This window comes from Nylanderia fulva, unplaced genomic scaffold (assembly GCF_048542155.1).
Source record: "Nylanderia fulva isolate GAGA-0341 unplaced genomic scaffold, ASM4854215v1 Scaffold24, whole genome shotgun sequence".
NCBI lineage: Eukaryota > Metazoa > Arthropoda > Insecta > Hymenoptera > Formicidae > Nylanderia > Nylanderia fulva.
In genome coordinates, this window is record NW_028190304.1 from 1,828,989 (window position 1) to 1,852,923 (window position 23,935).

The 23,935-nt window shown below is 30.7% G+C and overlaps 1 protein-coding gene across 4 annotated transcripts in view; it reads right to left on the reverse strand.

The window, feature by feature from the left end:
* Positions 1–469: 469 nt before the first annotated feature.
* The window catches only part of LOC114934258 (uncharacterized), a 204,613-nt gene continuing 181,147 nt past the window's right edge, over positions 470–23,935 (reverse strand). The window contains exons 1-10 of one of the 4 annotated variants that reach the window (XM_029306919.2): positions 8,606–8,717; positions 8,056–8,223; positions 7,501–7,826; positions 7,215–7,404; positions 6,446–6,609; positions 4,696–4,991; positions 4,392–4,617; positions 3,998–4,202; positions 3,281–3,841; positions 470–3,189 (exon numbers count right to left, since the gene is read on the reverse strand). In XM_029306919.2, coding sequence (XP_029162752.1) covers positions 1,031–3,189; positions 3,281–3,841; positions 3,998–4,202; positions 4,392–4,617; positions 4,696–4,991; positions 6,446–6,609; positions 7,215–7,404; positions 7,501–7,826; positions 8,056–8,206 — 4,278 coding nt within the window. In that variant the 5' untranslated portion in view covers positions 8,207–8,223; positions 8,606–8,717 and the 3' untranslated portion in view covers positions 470–1,030. Of the gene's footprint in view, positions 3,190–3,280; positions 3,842–3,997; positions 4,203–4,391; positions 4,618–4,695; positions 4,992–6,445; positions 6,610–7,214; positions 7,405–7,500; positions 7,827–8,055; positions 8,224–8,361; positions 8,480–8,540; positions 8,718–23,935 lie in introns of those variants that run through there. The other 3 variants (XM_029306920.2, XM_029306921.2, XM_029306922.2) reach the window with 3 other exon arrangements.

Sequence of the window (23,935 nt, forward strand, 5' to 3'; positions counted from 1 at the left end):
TCCTTGTTTTATACATTTCTTATTTTTAGATTTTAGAATATTTATAGGAAACTTACAATCATTAGATTATAATATTTAATTAATATATTTATTATAATATTTAATTAATATTATATTTATTATAATATTTAATTAATATTATATTTATTATAATATTTAATTAATATTATATTTATTATAATATTTAATTAATATTATATTTATTATAATATTTAATTAATATTATATTTATTATAATATTTAATTAATATTATATTTATTATAATATTTAATTAATATTATATTTATTGATATATTTAATTAAAATTATATTTATTAATATAATATTGATTATAATAGTTAATTAGATGTCTAATTTATAATAAATGATATTTGATAGAAGCTAATTTAATTTTATCGCACTGTTATAATTTAGATTATTTATAATAGGCACGTATATCTCCTATTTTATAATTTTATACGTAACACATAAACTCCAATGCAATTTATTTTCAGAAATACTTTAGTTGGAGATACATTCCAATATTACATACATACAGATATCTTAACTTTGTTGATGCAAAATTATGTATGTACAATGTTCATCATAATAAACATACAGCCTATTTCTATGTTTACGTTTCTCATATATAATTAAGAGTCATATATAATCAATTATCTGAAAATATTGAAAAAAAAAACTTTTATCGAAATAACTAATTAATAATAAAATGTATCACTGTGTGTATCATGTGGATATATCACTTGGAACGAGAATGGAAATACAGAGAAGCACTATTGTCATTTTCACGAAATCACAATACAACTCACAATTAATAAAGAGATAACTATTCTAAGATATATCTTAACATACATATTCTGCAACTTGTATAATTTTATCCAACTCATCAACACATACTTTTTACCATAATATAACAATAGATAAATGGAAACTTCTTTGTGTCATAAACTGAAAAGTTTTCAGGATAATTAAATTAAGAATGAAATCTAAATTATTAACTTGGTGTATGTAACATTAAAACGTTTCGTTTTAACGTCGATTGGCCATAAAAGACCGTGATTGCGATTGCGATGAGAAGTTATAGTTCGTTGGCTGCCAGGCTGCAACGTTGTTACCTCCCTGCCAGTTGGATGATAATGGCACTTTCTTGCTCACATCGTTCAGAGGTAACCAGCGTGAATCGTTTATGTTTGGATTACCACTGTTCTGACCTGGTTTCGCCGGGAAAGCTTGCGACTTGTTCTGCCAATTGTCTTTGGATTTGGCCCACGAATCTCCTTTGTCAGTCTCTCTTGACCAACTGGACGACGATGCCATCTGATTGTCGAGATTCATCCACCTTTCTTTCATCCCGAGATTATTACCCTCGTCGCCCCAGGGATCTCGCGCATCCTCTGGCAGGTCGTTCCATTCGTCCTTGTCTCCTTGATTCCAGGAGTCGTTGGATTGATTCCACGACAATGTGGAGCCTCGCGGTTTGTCCGCGTTCATCATCCAAGGCTCCTTGCGACCACCCAGACTCTCCTTGTTGCGATTCCAAGTTTCGCCGCTGGTTCCTGACCTGGATGAACCGGACCATCTGTTGTCCGAGACCTGCCACGGTTCCTTCATACCAGATTTCGCTAGCGGCTGCTTCGGGGCCCACGAATTTCCGTGGAACGAGGAAGAATCCCTGGTGTCCCAAGACTTCTCTTGGTTACTCGGCTTAGAATATCTATCGTTATTGGACGAACCTTGCCAGTTCGACGATTGCCTCTCGTTGCGCCAAACATTCTCGGATCTGTCGTTGATGGACCTTTGCCAGGTGCTGCTCTGTTCGATGGCGCCGCGGCTCGGTATGTCCCATTCGTCCGCGCATCTATTCGACGGCGGACTCTGGCGTCTAGGCGGGGACTGCTGGCACCTCGGCGGCGAGAAACGTCTCATGCTGGGCGAGTTATGCCTGGAGGGTGGATGCATCATGTCTCTTGACGGCGACATCATTCTGCCGACAGGAGAGACTGGTCTTCTGTCGGTAGACATTTGATGGCCCATAGGCGACATCGGCCGCCTCATGGGGGACATCGACCTCCTCATGGGAGACAACTGGCTCGAATCGTACAGTCCCACCGGCGACATTTGTCGTCTCGGCGGTGACATTTGTCGTCTCGGCGGTGACATTTGTCGTCTCGGCGGTGACATTTGTCGTCTCGGTGGAGACATTTGACACCGCACTATCGGTGACATCCGGCCGGCGGTCATCGATCGCCTGGGAGGTGACATGGGTCGTCTCGGCGGAGACATAGGAGCTCGATTAGGCGACTGAAAGGGACGTCTCGGTGGCGAGACTTGGAGTCTACCACCGGACGAAGACGCCATGTGCCTTAACTGAGGTGAGGCTCCTCGTCTCTGAGGAGAGTATTCACGGTGCGAAGGAGAATCGTGTATTTCGTACGGCCTGTTCGGAGGAAGATGTCTCTTGGGTGGCGACAGTAGCGGACGTTTCGGTGAAAATCTATTTGACGGCGATGCTCGGTGTCTAAATGACAAATCCTGTCTCTTCATCGGGGAAGGCTTTCTAGGTCCCGCATCATTCCAGCGACTCTTATCAAAGCTTTTATTTCTGTTCCAAGAATTGGAATCTTGATTTTGTTGCCTACCTCTGTTGTCGGATGAGGATTTTATTAACACCGGCATCACCGTATCCGGCTCTAGCGGTGCTAAGTTGTGATACTTCTTGAATTTCGATTTATGCTCATCGGTTTCCAAATATTCCTTGTTCGGCGCAGTAATAACAATATCCTGAGCGCGGGTCTCTTGGACAAATCGACCTTTTAATAATGGATCGTCATCGAGTTCCTTCTTTATCTGATCAGTCTCAGGAGGCGCGATACGATCCCACACTGAACGCGGCAATTGAGTCTGAAGCTTATTGGTTTGATCGAGAACCAAACTCAAAACATTTTTTATTTCCTTAGCGGTCGTTGGGTCGACTGTAGGAGATGGACCGCTTAATTTCTCTGTCGCCGCTTCGAGAATTTCTCGATTTGCATTCACTTTCTGTATCAAGACCGCATCAATACGGTTGCTCGATAATTTTTTCCTTAAATCGACTTGCTCTTTATTCTCTATTGTCTTTTTCTCGAATAACGGATTTATGCGAAGTGCCGAGTTATCATGGAACCAATTCTTTTTCTTGCCAGCAGCATCTGATTAATAAAATAAAAAGTTATATTACAGAGATGTATATAATTTCACACATATATGTTTAATTAGATATCTATATATCATCGAACTTACCCTGTTGCCATGGTTTAAATCCAGGTTTTTCAAATTTCTTCACTTTTTTAGGTATTTCTATTATTTCGGGCGAATGGTCCCGCTTCAATTTTATTTTACCCTTCACCGGTGAACCTGAATCGCTCTTCGCGAAAGGTGCCTTCTTTGAGTCTAGAGAGATTTTGGATTTTTTCACAAGTTCAATTTTCGCTAATGGATTTTTCCTTAATTGTACATCGGCACATTCAGCTCCGTCATTGATGATTATTTTCTTCTCTAATTCTTTAGTGTTATTCAACGATTTACTTTCCTCCTCCAGCATCTTGAGGAACCACGGCTGCGTGAGTCTATGCATGAATCTACGTTCCATTAAGATAACCGCTTCGAAATGGGGCCCATTAGGCAAAATGTCGACGACACATGCACGAACTGGCATGAACGGATGGCAAGCTGGATTAAATTCACCTTCTATAGGCCGTGCAAGTTCTAATATTGCCCGGACTGATTGTTTTGTCAGTGTGGTGACCATTACGATACGTCGTAGAGAAGTAATTTTTCGTAAAGCTGTCATTACTTCGATGGCTAAAAGATATCAGATAACTTTTAAGTTTTATTATCGAAGGACAATGTCCTTGTGACCTGAACGCGTGCTAAATTTTAATCCTTATTGATTAATCGCCAATAATATTAATAAGATACTTTTAAAAAATGAAAAAAAAAAAGATCGATTTTTCATACCTCTTCCCATATTGGTGTTCGCGTTGACTATGCTGTAAGTCACGCGATTTTTATTGTGCAAATCACGCGCACCATTTAGCTTATGGACGACTTCGAACGAAGATCCCGCTATGAATGATACGTTATACACATTATTCAAATTGCACGTTATCTTAGCTTCTTCTACCTCCGAAGGCGAATCAATTCCTATCACTTCTCGACATTTCTGTTATAATGTAATGATAATGACATTAATTGTTCTGTTAATTCGGTTTAATGTTGCGCGTTTGTTTATATATGTATAATATAACTTTGACATTAGGATAATTAAACGCCATATTGTGTCATTTGATTTGCTTAATAATGCGTTTGCGCTTACATGCATATCTCGTCACAAGTTGCACAGTGTACTTACAGATGCTATTGTAAGTCCAATCACACCGATTCCACAACCGACTTCGAGTACTGTTGTTTTTTGCGTAGGTTTAAGCATATCGGCGACGGTTTTAGCTACATTCCACGCACCAGCAGCGTTAGACCAAAAGTTTGTCTTTGGCGTAAGCTGAACTTTTAAATTACCCACGACTTCATTTAGAGCCTGCGCTCCTGTCAAGAATGTTGTAATAGCGCTATCATCGTATCTGAAACGAATGCAGTGACATATGCAGAGATTTCTGCTGTTGAAGCAGAGCTTCTTCATCTTGTTTTTGTGTTCTTACTTGTTTATCGATTTGCAGTAAAGGGATTTAACGTTGCAATTCTTCCCTGAACCGGACTCATATATCTGCTTCAAACGATTCATGGTGGTGTGATTAATATTCTTTCCAGTTGCAAAAAGCATGAGCTCATCTTTACTATTGCAACGTACTAATAACCACGACCACTCTTTTTTGTTACATTGCCCTCCTGTAGTTGTAGCTTTTTTTGAATCATCCATAGATGGATCATCTGGATTCTCATTAAAAGTTATCGCATCTTGTCTTGGTATAGTTGTTTGAAGGAAATCTTCAAATATCTGTATATCAATAATTATTGATATGTCAATTACAGCCATTATTATGTGATTGTAATTATATCTAACTGATATTGTTATTGCACACATTTAGGTTTATATATGTGTACATAGATATATGAATCACATATATTAGAATCAAATTGCAACAACATATCAATTATTATAATTATTTTTATGTTACACAGCAATAAATTATTATATTGCACTTTTATCATTTTGTTATTAATACATTTTATTTTATAAATTGATAAACTTGCACACTTGTCTATACGGATTTAATTTATGATTAAATTTATATACATAATAGATAGTCTAAAATTATATAAACACTTTCTGAGTGTTTTCATTGTTTTTTATTTCTTTGTAATTAAACCCGTTGTGTGTACATTTTATTCATTTATATCATATCGTAGAATCTTGCTATTTAATAATACTTTTAAAGTTGCATTATTTGCATCGCAGTATAAATAATTCTGATTATTAATATTGCTGTATGCATGTCAGTTATCATCATCTCATTTTTTTTTCTTTCTGTCAAAAAATACATTCATGCTTATATGATGTAAAAGTGTATCAGAAGATGTACAGTATTCAATATTCATTATACTTTGTAATGATGATAATGCTGTGTATTGTACTGCACACATACAATATACACACACATTTTGTATATTTAATATATATATGGTATATATATTTTTATTATATATATATATATATTATATAAGTTTTCTTCATATGAAGAGAATGTTGCATATCTTCAATGATGAAAATTTTTAAGTTTGTCCATTGCATTGTACCATAATTTAAAAATTACATTTTCTAATATGTTGCTGCACATCTTATGTGCATATGTATATAATTGTGTTTAATTTTATTTTCTCCTTCCTATTCTTATATTTATATTATTAATCCTGTTGTAATATTAACATCTTGATTTTGAATGTAATCATCCTATCACATATATAATAGCAACTTCCAAAGACTTACTTTAATATATACATATAATTTGCATTGCATATCTTTTGAAGATTAATTTTACTGTATATTATCTTCAAAATATATTTTGTTATAAATCCGTTTATGTGTAATAGCATTTTAAGTGTTTAATAAAATTAGATATTTACTTTGTCATAAGACAGTATTTGTCATTATAATTTTATACATGTTAGGACAAGTGTCAAATAGAAATATTTTATACTTTGTAAAAATTTAGATAACACATGTGTGATTGTCTATAATTAAATTCAAATCTCATGCAGTTTTTACAAAATAAGAGATGTTCATGAATGCACATATATGTTTGTGATTAAAAACTAATTTAAATTAAAAACTGAAAATTTTATGTATTAAATTACATTTATGCACCAAAAATATAAATTGATGAAAAAATTTATTTGTTTCAATATAAAAAAAATATACACAAACAAATAAACTTTTTCTAATAAATTTACCTTGACAGCATTTAATACAAAAGATGGAAAATCCGCCAAATTATCAGTATTAACACCTCCTGCTCCCATTGGTTCAAGACACCAGACTACTTTGAAACATTTTTTATTAGAAGATTCTGGATCGTTCTCTTCCTTTATAGGTATTGGTATATGTTTTTTACTACCTAAACATATTATTCACACATTTTATGTACACATTGCATTATTTATTATTATTATTTAGTTATAGAAGATATATCAAATTTTGTATCTTTTTTTCACAATATTTTCCTAGTTAAGAAATTATTTTATTAAATTTTTGATAGATTGAGAATCACAATTGCACTCTATAAGTTTCTCATTGCATTTTTAACTTATATTATGTATTATGTTGTTATAAATGTATATAGAGTTATGTTAAATAAAGATATAATTATTTTTTATTATTTTAAATATTTTTATATATGTATAACTTTTAGATAAAATATGTGAAAACTTGATTAAGCATCTTAATAAGTATATAAGAGATCAATAAATTGTAACTAAAAAAATGTATTAAATAATTTTAGAAAGAGAATATAATTTCTTATGCTATACACACATTATACAGTGTATTAAATCTGTATAAATCTATAATTTAAGAGTTGTAAAGAGAAAAGAAAAGAAAAGAAAAGAAAAAAAGGCATAAATAGTTTCATATTTTTATGTTCCACAATAGTGTTTTTAAGATATAAATGAAATAAAATGCGATGTAGAGTATTTTTAAAAATATTTCATTTTCTATACTCACATAGAAACTTCCAACGATTGGTGTGTGGTTTAATTAACGAACAACGTCGAGGAGGATCTATCTTACACATAGGGGATCCCTCTAGTTTTTCAATCCTTTCTAACCATTTTTCATAAGAAGGATAAGAAACTGATAACACTCGAGCTAATTTCGACAATCTGTCTCTCAAAATTGCAGCTTTCTCTGTAATCTACAAAAATTACTTTTTATATAACTCGGAGTACATATTTTTATACAATTTTTAATTGATTTAGTTTAAAAAATACGAGATTATACATAATATTACCTTTCTTTCATACCACTTTTGCTCGCTAGGTTCATCAATCACTGATATTTCTTCTTGCTCCTGCTCTTCTTTTCCTAAAGAAGATCCAGATTGACTATGTTCCTTCATAGATTGATCTACACCAAAAGTTTCAGGATCTATTTCAATATTTTCTATCACATCTAGATGCTGCATCACATCTTCATCTGTCACATCTTTCTGCGTATCTATTTGATCTAAGTTGATATCAGTAGTAAAATCAGTAGCATCATTGTTTAATTCTTTATCACAATCTACCTCCATTGAAACTGGTTTATCAGTGTTGTCATTACGAGAATTTGTATCGCCTGCAATACAATGACCATTTTGACTTATCAATTATCATTTGGTGAAATATGATAAATATTTATAGAACGTTACTCAAAAATATTATATAATACTCAAATTACAAACATATAATAATACAATATATATATATCTAACAATACATATATATATATATATAATTTGCTCGATTATGTAAAACCAATTGTCAAAAACATCCTGTACAACACATTAATTGCATTTTTGTCGTACCAGTATTAGTCTCAGGCTCTTGCTGTTGCATACCATTGTCTGTCTTTGGGCAAGTGTCCTCGACATCTTCTGTCAGAGTATTTTCAACTGTTTCAGGCGTTTTCTCTCCCGTGCATTCGTCTATTACCTCGTATTGCTCATCTTTGTTCATGATTGCCCGGTGTCGCTCTGTAAATTCAAACTACATGTACATAAAAGTTTACACAAAGCGAATATATACGTTGAAATAAAGCACAATCGATAAGCATTTCTCGAATAATCCTATCGGGTCCAAAAACGACGCAAAATTCTATCTCTACGACGTACAATTTGTTTACAGTTTGAGGCGATCGGACTTGAGCCGCGTGCGAGAATAAAGGAGGAAACATAAAATGATATTCGCGAGAAAGACTTATCGCTTTGCGGTATCAACAGCTATGTGACGTAATGCAATGACTGGTGCGAGAAGTGATGAATATACATATGCAAAACAAATTTTAGCACACCTTTGATCTCGACTGTTTCGCTTGTTCACGAGATCAACGTGCACCGATTCTTAACATGCGTTTACCTTTATCTACAAAAATGAACGTCACAGCAAGCTTTTACACTGCAAGCTCGCTTTTTGCGGTTGCTCGTTCTTGCTTCGTATTCATGGATGCAGAATACATAGATATTCCATTCAGGACTTTACATCTACGAGCTTGTCCACGATTGGTTACTGACTAGGGAATTTCTGCAGGGAAATGTTACTTTAAGTTTGGTTGGAAACGCGTCTGAAAAGTGACGTCATGAGAATATGTCTTCAATGACATATCGATATCTATCGATTGTTGTATATCGGATACAAAATCTATATCGATAAATCGTATATATATATTTGAAGTCTCTTTTCTTATAAATTTAAAAAATGGTATACATTAATACGTATTTATATAAATAAATGATAACTATTTATATTTTTATATCTATCAATTTCTTTGTGAGAATTCGCGATATTGGAATTATGAAATAAAGGTATAATATATAATATTTATCATTCTTCATGATTTTAGTATATAATTATATTACACATATTTACGATAATTGTTACATACTATAAATGATATGAATAATTTTAGATTTCTTTGTTATAAAATATAATTAAGTTCTGTTTAAACAAAAATATATTACGCACCAACAACTGCGATTTATTAACATTTTTAAAATTATATATATATATATATATATTCTATATTATTATTTCAGAAAATATAATTATTAAATCTTTTTATTTTTTCACTTTTAATCCCGACAAGAAACACACAAAAAGAAATCATTTTTTTTTAAATTTCAATCTTCCATATTCCATCAAGTATATATAATTATATTGTAATATTTTCTAATAGCAATTTTGATTATAATTTTTCATCATACAAAATTCTTTCAAATTCACAGTCCTCTAATTAATAAAAATATTTTGTCTTCCTCTATACGTCATTCGAACAATATACATATAATTTCGCTGGAATATTTAAATTGCCAAATAATTTCTGACCTCTCATTAATTTGTCACGTAATAATTAATTAATTTAAGTAATTGGTCATTAAAAAAAAAATACATATTTAATCGACAAATTTCTGACCTCTCATTAATTTGTCACGTAATAATTAATTAATTTAAGTAATTGGTCATTAAAAAAAAAATACATAATTTCGCTAAAATATTTAAATCGACAAATTTCTGACCCCTCATTAATTTGTCACGTAATAATTAATTAATTTAAGTAATTGGTCATTAAAAAAAAAAAATACATAATTTCGCTAAAATATTTAAATCGACAAATTTCTGACCTCTCATTAATTTGTCACGTAATAATTAATTAATTTAAGTAATTGGCCATTAAAAAAAAAATACATAATTTCGCTAAAATATTTAAATCGACAAATTTCTGACCTCTCATTAATTTGTCACGTAATAATTAATTAATTTAAGTAATTGGTCATTAAAAAAAAAATACATAATTTCGCTAAAATATTTAAATCGACAAATTTCTGACCTCTCATTAATTTGTCACGTAATAATTAATTAATTTAAGTAATTGGTCATTAAAAAAAAAAATACATAATTTCGCTAAAATATTTAAATCGACAAATTTCTGACCTCTCATTAATTTGTCACGTAATAATTAATTAATTTAAGTAATTGGTCATTAAAAAAAAAAATACATAATTTCGCTAAAATATTTAAATCGACAAATTTCTGACCTCTCATTAATTTGTCACGTAATAATTAATTAATTTAAGTAATTGGTCATTAAAAAAAATTGTCAACCAAGGGTAGGTAATGCAGACGTATCTCCACCCCTTCTGGTACAATCAGAGCCCTGTGCGAAGGGTAGTTCGGCGCATTTCGGCCGAAGGGCGCTTTATATTCACGAGCGACGAGGGCGCAGACGCGCGTCTTATGGATTTTACCTCCCTCGCGTCGACGGGGTGGCGTGCATAGAGGGTAAGGGTCCCGATGGCGACCTGGTGAACGCCGGAGGGAAATAGAGGGAGGACCGCGTTCGCGAAAGGGAGAAGGAGCGATGCGCGAATCAGTCTCGGAGGGAGAGGGAGGCGGAGAAGGAGGTGGAGGAAAAAGAGAAGAAGGAAGGGACCACCACCGAAACGGCAGAAGCGACGGGTTGGGCCGGCCGTTTACAACAACGCGCGACCTGCCCGACATCGCGGGGATGAACAAGTCCGCGCATACCCTTGTATACGATTTGGCCGAGGGCCTCTGACATGTGACCGAGGACGAGTGTATTACCCGGGTGCGTCCGTCCGTCGAGCTGCGAGTTCCTGCGAGGACTTCGCGGTTAACCACGTGGCGATTTGGTGAGTCTTCTGGATTTTTGAGAGCTTTTTTTGGGGAAAAAAAAAAAAACACCCCTGGGTATATGTGTCTCGACGAGGGTGGGTTTAATCGTGATGGTTTTCATATTTCTCGAAGACGAATGAGACGTTTGCGTTGCACACATTTTTAGACGCTGAAAAAAAATTTATTGTGTTGGAATAAATATTTATTTAAAACTAATAATATTGATTTGATGTGAAAAATATTTATTTTTGATATAAGAACGGCAGATAAATTTGTTTCAAATCAATGATTTAGTAGATAGTTTTGAAATAAATATTTATTTATTTAATCATCTTTTTTTCAGTGTATCTTTCAGTCGCTATAATATTTTATTTTATCGCGTATTCATAAAGATTTATTTATGGAGATTTTTTTGAAAATTTAGGACATGTTTTGCATACGTATGTTTGTATCGAGTAATACATTTTTCTTTTAAATCGATTTTTTTTCTCGAGAAATTTAGAAAAAGGATTGATTGCCAAGTTAAGAATCAGTAAAAATAATGAATTAAACAAAGATCGTTTGCTGACAATAGGTGAATTTTTTAATTAAACTAATCTTATATTTATATATATAAAATTTTATATGATCAGTTTTACAGTACATTATAAAAAAATATGTAAAATTATATAAAATAATATGTGAAATTACATGAATAATAAGTGTAAAATTACAATATAAATAATACAATTGTATACATTTTCATTATTTATTGTGTAATTTTACAATTATTATTTGTGTAATTTTACATATTTTTATGTGTATTATATTACATATTTTTTTACAGCGCATTTTGGAAATTATTTAAGATGTGTTCTCTTATCGCGTGCTGTTTATATCGATCAATTTTATAGGTAGAAAATATATAATGAAACATGTATTTTCAGAAAATACGTATAAATTTTGTAAGTATATACAAAACTGTAACGTTTTGTATGTATGTTTGTACACATATACTGTAACGTTTGCAGAAAACTACAAACTTCACGTTGTAATATTTCAGCGCGATATATTGATGGAATTTAAAACAGTGTTGATAAAAGCAATGGTAAAATAAATTTGATTTATATATAGAATTGTATAGATAAAGTCAATAGAAAAAGTATTCTTTCGTATCTAACAATTTATAACAGTCCAATTAATTACATATGTATATACGCAACAATTTCATCAAACTTAAATACAAGTTATAAGATTATTTCTAACTCAATTTATATTTAAACTTTTTATACAAAAATTCACAGAAAACAGTATAAAATATTTTTATATTATATATATTGCTCGGATAAATAATTATTCCCCAATATAAAAAAGGAAAAAAATTAATCGATCGCCGCTATTTATATAGGACTCTCCGTAATTAATTATGTCACTTAAAACGCTTAAATTTCTGTGTTAATTTTATAATACGTTGTCACGTAGAAAATCTCCGCTTTCTCATTTGAAAAAGAATTTTGTCAATTTTGCGACGCGGATGGCTCATTTCGTGCAGTTTCAAGCTTTACACGAGTTTGTCACTGATGGTCTCGTCGCATAGTTAAGGAAATAGTTGCGCTTATACATTTCGCAGCTCTCTTTGTCATCAGGTCTCTCTCTCTCTCTTTTTCTCTCGATCGTGCTTATACCCTTGGACAATATTTCTTTATTTCGCAACTCAACGTGGCTGTCGAGAAGACTATAACGTCGTTGTGAACTTTCTCAACGCGAATGCATCGAGCTGCACATTTCTAGAATCGGAAAATGTGTTTTAATATTTTATTACAATATTTCCAATAGATTGTGAAATAGCGGTAGATCAAAAGTGTGGGTTGGGAAACGCGAAAAGAATTTTATTATCGATAACCAAAGTAAAGTTTTATACGCGAGTTCCAAAAAAAATATAGTTACGATCACAAAGAGAGAAATATTTACTGATACTGGGGAAAAGCTATAAATGAGTGAAAAATGTTTCTCTTGAATTTATATTTCCATCCTTCTGCGAAGGCAAGTCCGGAAATTAAAATTTTACTTTAAATTTATGCGTCTGAAAAAATCGAAATAAATATATTACGCGGGGAAAAATGCAGGAAATAAAGAAGAGTACGAGAGAAAGAAAAAAAATGTTTTGTTAATGTAACGAATGCAATTGCATCTTTGCGCATCTGATCGAGGGATGAGACACGCAAACGCGATGAGAGACTACCAGAAAAAAACATTGACGTTTTGCGCGAGAAGTTCAATGCTTACGATCGCGTGCCGTAGACATGAATGTTATACCAGGGGCATACATACATACATACAGGGTGTCCCGTATCCAGCGAATCACTCATTCCTGACGTCATTTGGAGACGTTTTTTCCTCAGCGAAAAGATCGAGGCGCCAATACTTTTCAAGTTATAAATGGAAAATAAAGGGTTTTTCGCAAATTAAGTCTAGTGGAAATAAAATATCAAAAACGAAATTTTTTAGTTCATTTCAGGTAGAGTTTATTTCGCATACAGCACACAAGTTTGCAGCAACAACATTGCAATATTGCAGAAATATTATATAGGCATGAATTTGCAATATAGTTGAAACAACGTTGCAGCAACATTTCAGAAACATTATGAAAATAAAATTCACGCAAAAAATATTAGGTACAGACCATTCAGTTTGATCATGTATTTGGCACATTTCCAATAATCCAATAATAATATTACATATATATTTTCTTGCATTATTGCTGCAATGTTATAGAACAATGTTTCTGAAAGCGGACATTTTACCATTGCTGCAACCTTGCAGTAAGATTGCTGCAACATTTCACAATGTTGTAATATTGCAATGAAATGTTGCCACAATGCTGCTGCAATCCATGCTGTATGAGTTGAATAAAATTAAAATTAAAGACTTACAATTAGTAACAAAGATATGACACGGTAGGAAGAAATGATGACTTCCCATTTTACCATTGCTGCAATCTTGCAGCAAGATTGCTGCAACATTTCCCAATGTTTATGCAATGTTGTAATATTGCAACAAAATGTTGCCACAATGCTGCTGCAATCTTGTGCTGTATGGGTTGAATAAAATTAAAATAAAGGCTTAGTAACAAAGATATGACAGGAAGAAATGATGACTTCCTTCGGCATTTTCGCCGAGGAAAAATCGTCTCCAAATGGTCGTAGGAATTAGCAGATAATTCCGGGACACTCTGTATGTGGATACGACTTGAATACTTTGGCGTGCGCAACCTTGCAGCAAGATTGCTGCAACATTTCACAATGTTTATGCAATGTTGTAATATTGCAACAAAATGTTGCCACAATGCTGCTGCAATCTTGTGCTGTATGGGTTGAATAAAATTAAAATAAAGGCTTAGTAACAAAGATATGACACGATAGGAAGAAATGATGACTTCCCTCGGCATTTTCGCCGAGGAAAAATCGTCTCCAAATGGTCATAGGAATTAGCAGGTAATTCCGGGACACTCTGTATGTGGATACGACTTGAATACTTTGGCGTGCGCCTGTCGTGGTGATTCGATATACGGAAGACGGTATAAGGCCTGGCGTGCGGTTGCTACACGATGGAAGTACAATTCAGAGGGGAGCGAATTGGGGATGTGTGGGCGTGTGAAGGTTGATTCATGCTGGTATAGTCCACTTTTGTGTGAGTATATGACGCGATAAAGGCGACGATAGTACACCGGTACAATTTATACTCGCAAATTTCAAGCAAACTCCTCGTTATTACGAAAAACAGCTATATAGTTTCTCTGGAAACCTAAGATGTTTCTCATATACGAAGCCAACGACGTTTTTATCCGCGACCATATTTTTTCGCGTAAAAAATTCAGAGTCCACGTTTCTTTGAGATATTTTCGAGAAACGTAAGAAATCTCTCGATACCTTCTCCCTCAACTTCGGTAATTCTTGATTTAATTTCTTAAAATAGTTGCGCAAATTTTCGTCAATTTGTTATTTACAGAATTATTTATAGAATTATTTATAGAATTATTCTTTTTAAATATACACGAAGAGAATTTTCTCTTAGAATTTATCTGGAAAAGCATGGCAATCGTGGGACAATATATAATATTGGAAGAATTTTATAAGACATATTATGTACCTATTATATATAAGATATAATATTAGAAGAATTTTTCATAATTTTATCCATCACAATAAGATATTAATATTTTTATTGTGGTAAATATTTAATCGGAGAAATTCTTATAATATTCTTCCAATATTATTCTAAAGTTACTATAATATTGGAAGGATTTTTTATAATCTTATCTATCACAATAAGATATTAATATTTTTATTGTAGTAAATATTTAATCAAAGAAATTCTTATAATTCTTTCAAGGATTGTCCAAAAATTATCGTACTATGATTTTCAGGGTAAATTCTATAAGAAAAAATTCTCTCCGTGCAAGTTTAGATTGTTTCGATATTTTTTGACTGCTTTTCACATTTGTATAATATATTTTCATTCCTAAAATGATTGATTAAATTTTTATAAATTTGTTAATAAAAAATTCGAAATGATGAAAAGCACAAGTATGCACTGTAAAAAAAATTTGTAAAATTACATTAAAAATATGTAAAATTACATAAATAATAAATGTAAAATTACATGATAAATAATGAAAAGGTAAACATTTCTATTATTTATTGTGTAATTTTACACTTATTATTTATGTAATTTTACATATTTTTGTGTAATATATTACATATTTTTTTACAGTGTGGATATAGGTAAATGTCGCTCTATATATTCTTTTTCATGAAGTTCGTGTCAAATCAACGTTTGGCAACGAACACCGCCGCATCGGCGAACAATTTGCAAACGCGAATGGCACGCAAAACTCACTTAAATCATCAGACAGGACGGTCAAAGGTTAATTCGCTGGAGCTCAAGGGGCCAAGAAATTGAGGAGCAAATTTGAGGACAACCAGAGAATTCCCAAATTGTACTGCAATCAGTAAGCGCACGTCCGCAATTCCGATCTGGGATAATACCCATTTCCAATTATTCCAAATATTTCCCCCACAAGTATTCTAAATTGATCTCTGCGCGTAATTTCATTTGTACCGATTTTCGTGTAATGAATCGATCGGTCTATAAATACACTTGACACAAGTGCATGACTTTACGAGATGGAAAATTCACGTGAAGAACGATGTATTCTTTTCGTCATGTAAAAAAAGGGACATGGAGCACTTCACGTCGTTGAGTGTTTAATATTTTAGTTTTACATTCATACATGCGTAATGCATATTTAAATATAGAAGGAAAAAGAATCGTACATTTTGTCGTCTCTTCCAATATAATGTGCGTACTATTTATTGTTCTCAACTTGAATGCGATAAAAAGTTAATGAATAACGTTGCATCGCATTTTTTTCACAATTTGCGTAAGCTAATTGTATACATTTACAATTGTATATACTTAGTATATCGCATTTAGCATCATAACTTTAGCTAAGATCGTACATTTATTTAATTGCAAAAATATCATATTCAAAAATTTGTTTAAAATAAAATATGTTAAATATTAATTTAGATTAGAGACTATTATAATTTTAATATTTTTATTGAGAAAAAATTAGTTATTTGTACTTTAAATTAACACGAAAGTTGTTTTTGATTTTTGAGATGTCAGAAATATAATTTTGATATCTTACTTTCTAAAAACTTATAACTCTTCGGCCCGAAACAAGGTCAATGTCACATGCTCCTCTCGGATTTTCATGACTTAAATTGTCGAGTTAATTAATCCGACTTAAACTACAGATGACTTTGTATTAACTCGTCATAATATGTACATCAAAATTATATAGATCCATTATATATGTCAAGTGTTTATCCTACTTTGTTATGCCATTTGTCGTTATTCCAAATTTAATAATTCGATGCACATTACTCTTAATGATTTTGTAATCTTACATAAATAAAATATAATAATACATATAATTTTCCTTTGCTATCGAAACAATGCATATTTTATTCCTTTCAACAATATAAATGAATAAAATATTAATAGTAGCAAATTTAATGGGTTGGTCATTAATAATTATTTGGAAGTGTGTGTGTGTGATAAATGGCTTGATATTTTAATTGGAACTTATTATGAGTCATACACATATACAATAATTTAACGAAATACTAATTTCGTTCTTTATATAATTTCTAAATAAAAATAAATTCTAAAAATGTGTTTCTAGATATACATATATAAAAAAATACAAAGAGATATTATTTTAATATATTATAAAAAAATTATGTTAAATATGTTTAAAGTTTAAAAAAATTAGAATTTGTTGGTCTTTTATAGATATCTTTTAACTCTAATCTTTGATATTATTTTGATTTTTTAACATCAAATACACTTTAATATGTTTTTATTAAGCGAATAAAAATCTACTGCAATCTGTTCATTGTTTCATGAACGAGTTTATACATTCAATTATAACGCTGATATGCATAGTTAAAATCCTTTAGAAAAATAATGAAGTTATCGTGAAATTGTATGGTTATTATTTTGCTTAAGGAAATAAAATCGTGCTTTTAATGTTTAAAGAATCGCTACTGATTGTAATCGAATATTATCGAAGAGGATCGACTTGACAAATATTTTGGACAAATATACTTAGAAATTGGTATATTTAACCGTTCTTATTATACAAAGTTTTTGGCATAGTTTCTTTTGCTATCTTTCTCATGCTTATTAGTACATCTTTCTTTCTCTTTCTCTCTTTCGCATCTTTAAGAGATAGCCTAGGAATAGATTCTAGATCGTCAATTGTATGCTAAAAAGCCTCTACATTACATTCAAATATATTCGTGATTATCATCAAGAATCATACTGTGACCTGTTTAAATTAAAAAAAAAAGACTTAACGAAATATATAGTTTAAAAAGAATAACATATTTTCTTAAACAATTTTTGACGATTTTATCTCATACATTATTATTCGGGAGTTTTTCGAGCAATGGCCGCTGTAATACATAAATAAATAAGTACAGTGTTTTATTTACATTTAATTTAAATATTTTGAAGAGAAATTTTTTACGGACGAAATACATATAGAAATAAAAATTTAAATATTTTAAAATGATATTATGTGCATGGAATATAGAAAACAATTTTTATTTTTTCAATCAAATGTCATTGTATTTTTTTTTTTTTTTTTAAACAATTGTTTTTAATAGTCACTACCAAAAACAAATATGTGAAATGTATGATGCAAGATCGTGTAAGTCATTCAAGTTTGAAAAGATATAAAATAATATTTGTCTATATTTTTTTTAAAATTATTTTTCCCTCAAAAATAAAACTATGTGTAAAAATATTATGCTGCATCCATTTATTTTTTCATAAAGAAACATCTTTATATTTATATCATCAATAATGACTCGTTCTGCATCTTATAAACTATATCATCGCTTTTTATTTGACTGTGAAAAAAGTGTCAATTTTTAATAAAAAACGCGAGAAGAATATATATATATATTCTTATATATAATATATATATAGTTTTAACAATGTAAAAATTTCGAAAAAGTTAGAATTAAATTTGCGGCCAGTTAATCAGGTCGAGTCAGGTCATCGTGAAAAAAAGGACAAAATTTCTCGGTCCCGATTATTTAACAATAAGCGCTGAATCTCTTTGTAGCGGTCATCCGGGAATGATAGTAATTGAATTCTCTATACACGGCGACTGATCTGGGTTATCTCGCGATCATGACAATTATATATACGGTATGCCAACGACCTGGGTGATCAGCAGGGTCGATCTGTTTGAAATAGGTTCAAGTTATTTGACGTGTGAAATAAAATTTCTATTAATTAAAATAAACATTATAATAAATAGAAAAGCATCAAAGAACAAGTGTAGGTAAATACACAATTAAATTAATTAATGAGTAAAAAAATGTAAGAAAAGACTATATATTGTATATAAATTGATATTATAAATAAACAGATAAATTAACGTGACGTATAGAGAAAGTCAAGAATCAAGGAGGTGATTTTTAAATCGCCGAATTTAAATCGCGAAATTTACGACAGAGTGCAATTTATCGTAAACTTGCACGTGTCATCGTTAATAAACGTAATGAGATGGTTCCGAGGCGGTTTAAATAACTATATGTCAGTACTCATCTGCGTTGACAGCCGTATGTATGTGTGTGTGTGTGTGTATATGTGTGTTGCGACTACCGTAGATTTATTACCCGCATACATTATATGGGATAACGATAACAATATAAAGTCAACGGGGAGTTATTATTTATCATTTATTAGCGTCAATTAATCATTAACGTCACGAGCGACAGTTCTTCAAAGTAGAAGAAAATGACTGAATATCTGAATTTTCTTTTAGAATTTATCTTGAAAATCATGGTAATTTGTGGGATAATATTGGAAGAATTTTATGAGCTTTTCTAAAAAAATTTATATTTTTACCACAATAAAAAGTATTAATGTCTACCAGAATAAGATATAAAATATGTTTGATTAATTTTATTACGTACATATTAATATTTTTTATTGTGCTAAATATTAATCAGAGAAACTCTTATAAAAATTCTTTTAATACCATATATTGTCCCACTATTTTTATGATTTTCAGGGTAAATTTTAAAAGAAAATTCCTTGTATCGCAGTCATCAATCTGGAGTAAGTCATCTTAGGCAATTTATATTTCTACTACGATAAAAAAATATTAATGTCTATCAAAATAAGATATAAAATATAAGTTTGATTAATTTTCTTATGTACATATTAATATTTTTTATTGTGGTAAATATTAATCAGAGGAACTCTTATAAAAATTCTTCTAATACCATAGATTGTCCCACTATTTTTATGATTTTCAGGATAAATTTTAAAAGAAAATTCCGTGTATCGCAGTCATCAATCTGGAGTAAGTCATCTAGGCATTTAATTTGCGACAGTGTAGAAATGTGCCAATGCAATATTACGTGATTTCAGACCGTTACATTTGTTATGCGTGAATTTTCATCGGATACGGATGACAATTCACGCGCGTGTTGGCGTGACGACACCATTTTTTCGCTAAATTAATGGCCGGAACAATATTTGTCTACGTTTACCACACGACAATCCCGTATATTTTTGCTTCCTTCTTTGTTTTTATAAATTATACAAGAGTACGATCACAAAAGGAGATAACAGATATATAGATGTACGTATTTTTTTTTCACGCGACACGCCGGCTGCTGCTTTTTTATCGCGAGGCTTTATAGACCAGTTCTTTATCTCACCACTTGACAGTTATTTACGAGATAGTGTAACGCCCACGTATTATATATGTTATTACGCGACCACTTGACAACTTCAAATGGTTGTATTAAGTGTAGTTTATTATAAGTAAATAGAGAGTATAGTTTTTATGTGATCGTTGATAATAATCGACATATAATGATAGATGCATTTTAATCACAATTATTTCTGTCTAAAAATATATTGATCAACATATTTGATCGTTAATTTTTTTTTTTTTTAAGTTAAAAGTCAACCGAGTGCATAATTCTCTTTTAACAAATTTTACCTATATGCGTGCATGTGTTTATGATAAGAACAGACTTCTCTATATCATATAATGCAAATATGCACATACCGATAGCTTTGAAAGATAATTCACTTGCTATAAATAGGCTTAGCTTTTTATTGAATGTTTTGATAGGTTTAAGGTAAACTAACTTAAGAGCAATATATATTTTTTGCCAATTTCAATAAAATGTAATATAATTTACAGCAAATACTATTATTAAAATGCTTTTTAAGAGCATTTCTCGTGCATAATAACAATTTATTATTACAATTATTGATAAAGCTTTGCAGAATTAAATTTTACTTTGTTTTGTGCGACTCGATATCTGCTTTTGACATATATTTCGACAATGATGATTTTCGTGCTGCTGTTTCATTTCCAGTTCATAGAGGTATTCAATTAATTTCCAAGTTTTATCACATCGCTGTTTGATAAACTTGTCTTGTTCCGTTTATCACAGAGACCGTCCAACACACATATGTATATCAGCTTTCTATTGATTTCAAATCAGTTAAATATGGATCGATTAAATTTGTTATGTCGGGATTCTCGTTTTAGTTCTCGTTGGAAACGAAAACTCGCTAGCGTTTGGTGAAACTAGAAAAAATAGCGAAATTTCTCGTGTGAACGATTTTGTGACTATTCTTTGTTATCGTTATCGGCCCGCATAGGTCGATTTAAATAAACACTTTCGATGCCATTTAGAGACGAGTTACGTTTGCTGGTGGCTCATGTGCTTGATTTTTCTTCTTCGACATTATATATGCGTAAGTGCAATCAAAATCTGTTATTTCCAATTTTATCGGAATCGTGATATAAAGGAAAACGGTGATGTATTATCGGGATCGTTATTAAAATTTGTGAAATATATTCGCGAGTACACAAAGAAAATCTTCTTACTATGTATGTGCATAATTAATAATATTTTTTATTCTGATAAATATTTATCAGAAAAACTCTTATAAAATTCTTCCAATATTCATATTGGAAATTCTAAGAGAAAATTCCCTCTGTGTATCGTCTTTATTATTATTAATATATTTTTTGTAATTATGATAAATTGCCTGAAAAATTTTTATAAAAACTTCTCTGATTAATGAAATATATTTACCACATTAAATTTACTATGTATATAATAAAATTAATTAAACTAATATTTTATATCTTATTGTGGTAGATATTAATATTTTTTATTGTGGTAAATATTAATCAGAAAAACTCTTATAAAATTCTTCCAATATTCATATTGGAAATTCTAAGAGAAAATTCCCTCTGTCTTTATTATTATTAATATATTTTTTGTAATTATGATAAATTGCCGGAAAAATTTTTATAAAAGCTTCTCTGATTAATGAAATATATTTACCACAATAAATTTACTATGTATATAATAAAATTAATTAAACTAATATTTTCTTGTGATAATATCTTATTGTGATAGATATCAATATTTTTTATTGTGGTGAGTATTAATTAGAAAAATTTTTATAAAGTTTCTCCAACATCATATTGTCCTGGGATTATCATGATTTTCAGGGTAAATTTTACGGGAAAATTCTCTGTATGTAAGAATATTCGACAAAAACATATCTATATGCTCAGTCGATTTGCGAATCGCGTTCTCGATCAATGATCAATATATATGCCTCGGTGAACACACAATATTATATTTAACAAGCTCATCTTTTATGCATTTATATATGGCGGAAGCATAACAATCGCATTACGTGAGACAATAGCAAGTTGTGAAAGAGTGTTAAATTAAGAGGAATAAGTGGTTCATTTGGAGCAATATATAAGTGTCACTCCAAGTTTTTATTAATAATTCTAATATATTTTATGAATAACCGGACGAATCATTCTGCTTCTAATTGGGTTCTTACTTTGTTGAACTATTTTAATGGTCTCAATTCATTGTAAATATATTTTGCGTTTTAACTATGACTCAACTATATAACTTATATTGACTATGTATTGCGGATTTTTTATTAGAATTTTATGTATTTATTTATTATCGTTATTTATTATCACTATTTTTTTGCGCACTGAAGAGGAGCAAGTAGAGCTCGAAACGTTTGTACAATTATTATTTTAAATTAAGAATTTTCTTCTCAATAATAAAATAATATCGTATTGCTCGTTACACATGGCCTTAATTTAATAATTTATCATTGTTTTTAAGAGGAATAAGGTTCAATAAACAATCGATGTGAATGGAATAAAATAATGAACGAAATAAGCAAAATATATTTATTCATAAATATTATTTTACGGCGTTAAATATTTCTGATAAATAAGCAAGCAAACTCATATTAAATAAAAATTACGCTGTTATAAGATAAACTTTATTTTATGCACTTGTTTTTAAATAACGTGTGAACGAAGGAAGAAGAAGACTGGAATTATACTTTCATTACGTTAATTTCGTTTGATAATTAATATAATTTTAATAAATCGAAATTGTCACGAAATTTATCCGATAGGGCGAGAATCATAGACTGATAAAATTTTTGCGCAGAGACTTTTCTCGCAGAGACAAAAAATCGCGTGGATGTATAGAAAATCTTCATGAAATAACGCTCGATTGCTCTCGATCTCTGTTACATCCAAGCTGAATTAATGAGAAGCTATAAAGTGCTCACGTTTCATTAGATCTTAAAGTCGAAGACTTTTATCGTCACCGTCAAAAATACACCAAAGCTTTATATCGGGCTGCACAATGTTATGACGTAAAGCTTTATTTTTTTGACGAGAAATTTTATTATTAGAAATTATTTTATTATAGAATAAAATAGTGTATATAATATACATGTTATTATTGTATATAGAGAAAACGTTTAATAAACAGTTGAAATATTTATTTCAATACTGCCAAATAAATAATTTATTTGAAACAAATAAATATTTATCTGTTTTGAAAAGAATATTCTTGTATCAAATAAATGTTTTTCACAAATTATTTATATAAGGCAGTATTTAAATATTCATTCCAATTCAATAAATTTTTTTCAGTATGTAGATACATATATAATTATCTTATCGAGTACTGTGATTAGAATTATTCTCAATAACGTCGCTTTAACATGTTGATTTTTCGAGATCAATATTGTTGTTTCGGATATGTAATAAGTAGAATATTTAAGTTAATCCGACAGAATCGGATTGCAGGATAAATTTGCCATGTATATTCGATTGGGATCGATTTATGTTCCATTCGCCAATCAAAAATTGAGTCTTCTGGCTCAAAAATAACTCGCGGGCGATGCTAAATATAGAGACGCAGAATGAAATAAACGTTTATCATTTCAATCTCGATCCGATATGAACTGACACTTTATAGAGAGTCGCATTAATATTTAATAAATTCCCCCTTCTTTCCTCGGAAACTGACAGAGAAAATTACAAAGTAAAATATCTGCAGCATCGACGGACAACTATGCAAATGTTAAAAAAAATTGCGATTATGTATA